The following is a 9,936-nucleotide window of genomic DNA, read 5'->3' on the forward strand; positions in this document are numbered from 1 at the left end:
TCTCTTCGAGCACACTATCGGTTCTAAATTGCCTTGGATGCTTGCAAAATATCTCTTTTCTGATTGGTCAATGAAGAAGAATGCTCAAATAGGTTATAAAGAGCGCAATGGGGTTTTCGTGTTGTACTAAGTTCCCTGCCATTTAAGCTTGCAGGCTGGAAATATGTTCATTTCTTAAGTACTATGAAAAAGGTATGCCATGTTTATCTCTCACAACAAATGTAAATGACTAATTCAAAAAGGACCAGCGTAATTTTAGAACAGTTGAAAAGTTGACTTGCAATAAATCATCACCCAGAACGTACTAACTGAGGTCAAAAAGTGATTTTGTTGAGAATATGAAAACAAAAAGTTGCCTGAAAAAAAAAAAAAAAAAAAAAAAAAAGGAAAAAACTCACGCATTTCGTGACTTATGGTCGCGATCCCTCGTTGGCCCATTAGTTCAGGAAATGCACTCCCGGTATGCTAGCTGCTATATATCTATTGCCGATCGTTACTTCAGAAGAATTTAAGAGACGCCTCCGTTATTTGTGGGTTATGATCGAGTAAGTGGTATTTTAGCTGCGATCTATTGTTCCTTCCCAACACATATTTGAACGTATGATAAAGATAAGAACAACTTATTTTACCTTATTCATCATGACTCAAGTTCAATTACTGCGTCTACTGATAGCAAGAAAGCACGAACAAACCTTTGCCCTGAAGCCAGCCATCTCACAGTTGTTACGGAATTTCCTTTACGATAAGAAAAAACTTTACTGATACTATTTAAAGAGAGACACGAAAAGAGAGGTTTATTGGGGGCAACAACAACAACAATTTATCGTTTCGTTTTAACATTCTACTTTCGAACACCTGGACAATTCATTAACGAAGTTAAAGATCTTTGTTTTCTCTCGTTTCAATCTATGTTTTGGTTTTCATTCTCGCTTGCGATAAATTGGCGGACCACTTATAAAAACAACCATATTTCCACGCCGTGCAAAACATTTCAAACCCTATCATAGCGCTTAGAGTACAGAAATCAAACCATCATTTTACAAATTAGTGCACTACGTATTTTGCGAAAGCATGTTTCGGCAGGTTTCCGCAAACGTATTCCGTTCGTGGCCATTGACCGCAAGTTTAACATATCAGAACTTAATTAAATAGCCTCTCAAATTATCTTCAATTCGGAGACAGGCTGTCTGTGATTAAATTCATCAGGATAATAACTTGGGAGGAGGACGGATAATCTACGATGAAAAGAAGAGTAAACAGTAACCAAGCGCGGCACAAAAGGAAGCCCTTTGTGAGCCTGACTGACCCTACCACCACCTATCATGGCGCACAACTTTACAATCACTGATACACTTCTCATTAACACGAAAAGAGCAGTTCAAGTAAGAAACACCAAACAAGACGTTCGTCGGTTTCTAACCTTTTCTGTGCATGGTGTGTCAACGCACCATTAGATAACAATATTTTATCTAACTGTTCGTTTCCTTTGCGCAAGGATTGTTATGCTTCTTCGAAGCCGACCTTTAATATTCTTAGCGGTTGTAAAATTTTGTTTGCTCTAATAGAAGCCTAAGTACAAGCTTTTTACCTTTGATTCAATATCACCAAGAAGTAATCATGTTCAGGAAGACTTTGGGTAAAGTGACTGAAAAGTGGTGTTGAAAACAGAGGGCGCGAAGTAGTGTCGAGAGGAAGATACTCCAAAACGGCCAACTGCAATTAATCAGTTTATACATAAAGCGCTAAAAGGCTTACTTTAATACTCTCAAAAGCTTACGATCGTCAGATGAACCGTAAACTAAACACAAAATCGACCTTTCTCGCGGGAGAACTCAAAGCAAGAATCCTAACAGACCGAATGGATGACTGACAGTGATGGATTGCTTTTCTTGTGGCGATAATTTTTATACCGCTTCTCGTGTTTCCAAGCTTTATCTTTGTCCATCTTCCAAAGATAGCACAGCTGAAACGAAACACACTGAGGTATTCCTAGATACCTGACTGACACATCAGGCATGTACAATTTATGACCAGTTGTTTTGCACCACTCGAAGAACCCTTAAACTCTTTGATATTGAAGACCCAATGGCCAGTAAAGGGTGTTTTAATCCAAACAACCATTTAAACAAGCACTTAATTGCGATATTTCAACTTTTCAGGTAAACAGATTTTCTTAGGATGTGCATTCGATTGCCCGTACAGCATCTGCTTTGGTTGACTGTAATTGGTTGATAAGGTGTGATGTACGATTATCGATGCTATGCACCCCACATGAAAAGCCATTAAACAAACAAAAGAGATCAAACAATACAGTTTTCGCAATACAGACGATGGTGGAAGTTTATTCTCCATTTGCAAGGCCTTATCATTTAATAACGCAAAACTCGAATCAAGAGTAATAAGCTCTGCCTGGAATGAAAAATGAGACTTATGATTTAGCTTCTAAACCGAACAAAGGCAAAAGGCAAAGTCCCCATTTCCATACAAGGAATAGTTAGTTTACAATATTCCTTAATAGCGCGTTTTTCTTGTTTAAACTTGCCTGAGAAACGTTACACTATACAAAGCGTTGAAACTTGTGTGAGGTATCTTTCAACCTTCTCTTGCTGACGGAATCTAAAAATATACAGTTATGTGTTTGTTAAACTAACTGCTCACCAAAAGGATCGCTGCACTCGCTTCTCTAATTTTGCCAGACTTAAGAATTTGAAACAATTCTGAAACAAATGTACGCTTCCAACCCTAAAGCAATCATGCATCATAAATCTAACTGAGCATGGAAGAAAGTGGTGAAACGCGCGGCAAAGTTTCTCAGATTGGGAGTGTAATATATTTTACCTGGATCAATAAAAGACCTTGTACATAGACACGACTACCAATAGCTGAACGAAATTCGTAAAATATCGCACTTTTCGAAGAGCCGTTGTCGCCTGCAATCCGCTTAATGACACTAATTAAGATAAATTGTTACCGGATTCAGTTAAACACCAAAAACAAAGGCGCAAGTCTCACTGTATGGCGCCGATCGAATTATCTCGAAATCAGAGCATACAGCTATCGATCCTGTGACGAGATAACCAAACTTAGCACGGCTTATGTTCGATAATCAACCCTCGAAAAACATTAGTTAACACAGAACAGATGCAAACGCCGGGCACGCGCGCTTATAGTGTCTGCTAAGAGGGGTTTAAATACCACTCCACGCGAGGAGTCGCCGCACAAACCACCAACGGACGAATACCTGAACAATGTAACAGCTTTAGAAAGGTACTTTATTTTAAATCCGCTTTACACAGAACACGAATTTAATCGATTGTCTAATTGATCAGGCTTCTGACTGTTTATAAACACTAATTGATTCCTATGTGGGTGGTGCTATCTATCAAGCTGTAGCCATTGCTGGTCGATTTGTTGAAGCGAGATTAGAAAGGAATTATTTACATTCTCCAAGGTTTGAAATAAGAGATGGACATCTCTGAGACTTGCTGAAAGCCCGTCTATTGAAAGAACTCGCGAAACAAACTGCACACGCTCGAAACTTTGCGGTCAGAGCGCAGAAGATGGAGCCACTCAACAGAGATGGCTTAGAGCTGTCCACGAACAAACAGAGAAACGACCCGTGTTTATCGTCTAAAGCGGAACGTTTGAAGCCTCCACACTCCTATATTGCACTCATCGCAACTGCGATTTTAAACTCGCCGGGGAAGAAGTTGACGCTGACAGAAATAAACGAATACTTAGTCCACCATTACGCTTTCTTTAGAGGTCCTTATCAAGGTTGGAAGAACTCCGTGCGCCACAACCTGTCATTTAACAAGTGCTTCGTTAAGATCCTGCGTGATCCAGCGCGGCCGTGGGGCAAGGACAATTACTGGACGGTAAGCTCACTGCATGATTACCTGCTGGCGGATGGGACATTCAGAAGAAGGCGGAGAAGAAAACCAAAGAAAAAGGAAGACAGAGAAGATTTCGGACATGGCCTTACCACTGAGCAGATCCTACCGAACAACACCGTGAGGGAGTTTAGTATTCAAGACGTAGCGCGCAGAAACATTTTAATGCTCCCCTCTTACGAGCCTGTCCGTGTGAATCGGGTACGATCCACTAATGTTCCTACAGTCAGCAAGTCTACAATGCCCAAGCCTTTCCATGGATCGTTCTCTATCGAAAGCATTCTAGCTGATGGGAAGACGAGCGCAAAAGAGGCTTCGCTTAAGTCAAGGAGAGGAAGTCAGAAATTTCCTCATAGAAGTGTGATTAATCCAAACATTGGTAAGTTTAATAGCGAGTTTGAGTTTCCGGTGTGTAATGTAAATTCATAGAGTTACACTTGGTCTTTGATTACGTGCATATAAACATATAAGTTGAGCTGAACTTGAGTAACTTTGACAGAGAGTTTCAGGTCCAGAGCCAATCGTTCACCAGTTAGAAACGATGTGCAATAAGTGACTGAGTAAACAGTCTTCACATTAGCCTTAAATAAATAACGACGCTTTACTGTAAACTCACTGAAATCACTGAGTAAATGGCTTCATTAATGTCACATTGCTTTCGAAATTGCAAGGTAAGGTTACTTGTTTTAAACGGGTCCACTCGAAGCGGGGTTAATCGAAAGTCTCGTTATAGAAGTTCGAACCATATTATTGCGATTTTTCATTGAAAAACTCAACACGAATTTAGTTTTAAAAGACACTTGACCTTATTGAATATACGCTTCTCCGTCGAGTGGAATGCTCGAGTACATGGACCTAAACTTTCATTTTGTCACACTTTGCCCTCAATCTAAAAAACTCTTGATAGACAGTCCGCTAAATGTTCAAATTTTAAACAACGGTTACGAGTCTACCGGGGTGAGCCATATCATTAGCCAACGCGCTAAACGCCTTTGTGTATTGAGACACTTGCACAAACCCGCAACACACGCCTTACTGAAAGATGACCGAGAACTCTTGCCAAGAATGTATGCCGGGGCGGTTTTGTGAGCGCAGCCGACTTCGCACAAACTTGGCAATACTTTCATCATTGAATCAATGAAAGTTAAAGCTGAGAGAAAGCCTGTGTGGACATTTCCTTTTTTATTGGTTGTATCTGACCAAGATGTAAAAGTAGAAGTATAAACTACGAGCAATGAACAGTAAACACGATGACGAAATACATCTGCACAAGAATTTTTCTTTTGCAGTTGAATCTGCATAAGATAAAAAAAACAAATATCATTAGTTTTGTTTTTTTTCAATTTGTTTTCATCCTTGATATGTTTGTTAGAAAAATATGATAGGATTTTAACAGGGGTTATTAGAGTAGGAAATGGATAGCCGCGAAGGCTACACTTCAACCAGATGTGAATAACTGATGAAATTCAACTTTGCTTCATGTTATTTTAGTTGCGCAAACATTAGCTCATAGCTAACCCCTTAGGTGGACGGTGACGCATTTGGTAACAGGCTGGGTGAAAAGTTTATTCTTTACAATACATTCTAAACATTTAAACATAAAGTAAACTTCAGTTCTCTTGAATTGTTGACTGAATGAACACAGCAGGCAGTTGAGTAATGCATCCGTTATGAGACTTAATTGTCAAGGGCACATTTGTGCAATTAAGACAAATCACCAGTTCTTGTTGTTCTAGGCAGAGCCGCAATCAAGCCTACTTCGCAAGACATGATGATTGCAAGTTTTCAATTATGTTTTGATGCCCCAGTTTAAGTTTCTTCCCAAGACAAAAATTTCAGCATATGAAGCATCGCTAGTCGACAAAGATTTGTTTTAAGGTTAAGAAGCTAAACTGACGAATAAAATTTCATTCAGTAAAATTTTCCTCGCTTTACGTTCAGTTTGTTTCGTGAACTCTACTTAGTCATTTTATTGATTTGGGTGGGCGTTTTTCGACTCCTGATTCGTCCTCGATTCACAAGCTTCCTAAATTGTTTTATATCATCAGCACTTCAATTATTTATGTAGATTTGTGAGGAAGGGCCACTTGATCCTTTAAAAATTTACTCAAGTTCACTGAATTCAAGTTGCATGCCTTTTTACCGTCCTATTCAAAAACTAAACAGAGCTATGTCAATTTGCAGAAATTCGAAGGTATTCTCTAACGATTGTTTCAAGAGAGAGACGGCAGGACACTGGTCTTTAAATTTGAGCTATTGTGTGGTAATGAATGTGATACACCATTTGAGAAAAGGCGACCCAGCCAAACTCGTTACCAAAAATTTAGTTTGAAGAAAACATCCACGTCAAACTATGATAAATCACTAACAGATTATCATTCAGTTGAAACACGCAATGCCGACAATGATCCATTCCGTTCAATGTTGTCAGCTTAATCCCACACTGAAGAGGGGCAATTTTTCTTCTTTAAGTGTTGTATGAATCAAGACGAGTAACTGGTGACAAGTTAAACTCCTAAGATGATGCGAAGCTTAATGCAAGCGAAAGGGGATTATCCATGATTGATAATATAATCCACATCGTTGTGTAAATTACTCGACAAAAATTTATCAGACTTTCCCTCCTAGTGGCCAAAGGGGGTGAAGAATGCCTGCGACCAAAACCTTCATTTGTGACGACCAGAATTACATTTCTCTCGGTAAAAGCGATGACGGTCTGCTAAGATGAATACCTCTCACCGTCTTACAACATCCTCGCAAAAGGGCGATAACACGATCTGTCAGTCTCTTTCTGGAGGTGAAGAAAGGGAAACTTGTACTACAGTGATGAAATTTAACAAACCTATGCCTCAAAGTAACATTTATTCCAATCGGTGTCTTTGCGCAGTGTAGTTCGATCTTGTAACTGGACTTTTGCCTCGAGGTGCTATTTCATTAAGTTCTTCAGGCACAACGGAGCTAAACCAAATAAATTCTAATTTGTTATTTTGTTTTATCTAGGTTCCCTGGTAGCGCAGAGAAACATTGGCCACTGCTATCACCCAGCACCGGAGACCCCCCACCATTTTCAGAGACAGGAACATTTATGCGCACCCATGGTTCCTAACGCAGCCTTCCCGAGCAGCTGTGAAGTGTGGAACACTTGCCACTGTTTCCATTCGTGTGCAACCGCTACCACGCATTTTCACGCTTGTTACGGATGGAAAAAGGAACATATCTAAGTGTGAATACAGTTCCCTATAATGAGCGGTTGATCAATTGAGTTACAGATCTGATTTTATGAGGTCAACTGAAAGAATTTGCCACCTTTGTTTAGATGAATTTTTGGAATAATTTATTTGACTGATTTTTGCAAACAAATTGCTTAAGGTATTTTTTCATGTAGCAGTGAAGTGTATAGGACGACCATGCATGCGCAGGTAAAGAAATTAGCTGTACCTATGTAGTTTTCCAATTCTTAAAATTTTTTTTGTAATTGCTTGGTAGGAAGTATGTCTTAAACTACCGACTTCTCCAGCAAAGAGAGGCAATTTCACTAACTATGAGAGACAAATAGAAACGATTTTTCATGACAAAAGAACGGTATAATTGTAAACTGAGGCATACCACACCAAAATTTAAATTTGCAGTTCACTGTTCAATTTGAAATTCTTCCTAAAGCATAGTATACTTGTACATATTAACCATTATGAATAAAGTATTTTTCAGTTTATCTGATTTGTTTTTAAGTACAAGCTTATTTTTCTCATTTGTATCCAAGTTCTGCTAAGAAGACAGTTTCATGCAAAATGTGGGGCAACTTGACTGTGTCAGCAAACAGGCAAAGTGGGAAGTATCCGCTCAAATTAAACTCCCGTTCGAAGGCTACGCCCTCTAAAAGTTCTAACCGCACAGTCAAAGGTTCAGAATGTACTGGTCATTTTCAGTAACATAAAATTTTTATTTAGGATATTTGACCATGTCATAGAAGGCTGAGGTGTACATACCAGAACTCCTAAATTACGTCAGGTTGTCTAAGAAATGTTGACGAGGCGAGACTACCTTCTTATCAATTACATACCTTACATTTTAGAAAGAAAACACTTTCATGTGTTGCACGTAACAATTCTAACTGTTGAATAAAGACTATCTTGATCTCTAGACATATGTGGAAATACCTAAAACATCTGGCCTACAAGCAGTTTTCCGCATTGAAGTCTGAGTGTGCTACTGGAAACACAATTCTAGTGGCTGAGACGTTCGGCTGTTTAATACATGTTAGTAAAATTGAAGGATTGTATTTTGAGCCTCCTATATTCATTTTGTATTTTCATACCTGAATTCCCTTAAGAAGAGATGAACAATTAAATTTAGAGGATACCAATTTAGTTTGAAGGAGTATTTAATGAGGCAGCACCATATCATTGCTTTGCATAAGATACAACATACAACGTCTCCCTGCAGTCAAACAGGACAAACAGGTTACTGAGAATTAAGCACATCTATATGCCAAAGAATGTTGTCTCGATGCAACAATAAACTTCCTCAAATAATTTTAATGAAATTACTTGGCAGTTATAGGGGCAAATTTTTTATCAGTTCTCGAGAGCAAGAGTTTGATGAGATAATGTCATTTTTCAATGTCACGTATTCAGCTGTATCTTTGATGCTCGAAGAGCGACCACTAAAATTTTATTGTCTTTCTTTGTCCACTATATTGTCAAGTGAAAGGAGAATATCAACTATCACTTACTATGCCGTCAACTGCTTGGTTGGGCAAGGGACTAGAGCTTAGTAGCCAAATGGATGTTCGAATTCGTAACAAGCAGATGTCATAACTGGTTTGAAACAAGTTTCTCTTGCAAGAGTGTCAGCCATTTCTACATGCGCCCTGAACCAAAACCCCATATGTTACCTGTGTTTTTATAAGCACACCTACATCATTAAATGCATTTTCACCTTTGTTTGTTTTTGAACACTATAAAACGTGTCAATTCAATCCATAGCATAAAATCCTGCAGTTGTTCAAAACAAACAACAACAGAAATCGATGATTCATTCCTAGTGCCATGTAGATGATTGCACGTGTGTATCCCGAACCTTTTCTTTGCTTCATGCAGTGAAACCGCTCTCAAGTCACCCTCAGCAATCAGGAAATCTTCAGTTTAATTTAAGCCATACGATTACATTTATCTCCTCTCGGAAGAATTAGGGCCGCGTCAATTTTTGCCGAGACGTTTCAGAGTTCTCGTCCTTAAGAGGATTAACATCAATATATTTATCTTCACCAAAAGAGGATTTTAAGAATACCCCTGAATAGACAAACAACATAAAACCAGTGAAGTATTGCAGATATTGTGTGCATCACAACCAAATAATTTAGGGACAAAGAATTTCACTCAGGAATAAAAAATTAATGACTACAAAAATATCAAGAGACTTGAGGACATCTTCCCGCAGCACAAGATAGAAAGGCATCAAAACCTTATGCAATATGAGGCCTAACCAAGCGACATTTTTTCGTCTGTTCATGACAAAAACGGCCACAACGGTCAAGTACCCTAAGCAATATCTTGTATACAGGTACTACTGGCAATGAATAGAGCCAATGTATATGTTTATGTTAGTTTCACCACATGTATGCTTGTTTCTTTATTAATAATTAAATTTTGGTCGAAACAAATGATAGTGTACGTGTTTTCACTGTCCCGCAGAATTTAAAAAAAAGAGGTGGAGATTCTTTCTGTGTTTGACCAAAATACTGATCCGGTTTATTTAAAGAAGATAAGGTCGTAATACGTTCATTAAGACGCGGGACGATGTTCACAAGTAGGAAACAAAAAGGACTCTGGCTTTATTAGCAGATGTGCGAAAGTGCTAGATTGTTTTTTTAAGTCAAGCCTGAAAGATAAACTGAGCGAAAGTTATTGCCATATCATACCCGTGAAACTAAAGGGGCAAATTAATCTGATAGTTCAATACAAAACCATATAAATGGAGGAAATCTTTGAAGACTGGCAACATTGTATGTTATTGTGCAAGTTATCACTCGAGAATTACTTGT

General features: G+C 38.6%; 1 protein-coding gene across 2 annotated transcripts; it reads left to right on the forward strand.

The window, feature by feature from the left end:
• Positions 1-3,125: 3,125 nt before the first annotated feature.
• LOC113665977 (forkhead box protein E4) lies at positions 3,126-7,605 on the forward strand. 2 transcript variants are annotated; one of them, XM_027181722.2, is made up of 3 exons: positions 3,126-3,267; positions 3,452-4,272; positions 6,894-7,605. In XM_027181722.2, exons 2-3 carry the CDS (start codon positions 3,561-3,563, stop codon positions 7,112-7,114), a joined length of 933 nt encoding a protein of 310 aa, XP_027037523.2. In that variant the 5' UTR covers positions 3,126-3,267; positions 3,452-3,560; the 3' UTR covers positions 7,115-7,605. The 2 variants fall into 2 exon arrangements, with proteins under 2 accessions (XP_027037523.2, XP_027037522.2); XM_027181721.2 differs by having other exon boundaries at positions 3,129-4,272.
• Positions 7,606-9,936: the final 2,331 nt, after the last annotated feature.

This window comes from Pocillopora damicornis, chromosome 3, assembly GCF_964200805.1.
Source record: "Pocillopora damicornis chromosome 3, jaPocDami1.2, whole genome shotgun sequence".
Classification (NCBI taxonomy): Eukaryota; Metazoa; Cnidaria; class Anthozoa; order Scleractinia; family Pocilloporidae; genus Pocillopora; species Pocillopora damicornis.

Excerpts from the sequence above, each read along its gene's own strand:
- LOC113665977 (XM_027181722.2), top strand. The coding sequence starts at position 3,561 with ATGGAGCCACTCAACAGAGATGGCTTAGAGCTGTCCACGAACAAACAG. Across the intron at positions 4,273-6,893 it reads TGTGATTAATCCAAACATTG|GTTCCCTGGTAGCGCAGAGA; the intron begins GTAAGTTTAATA and ends TGTTTTATCTAG.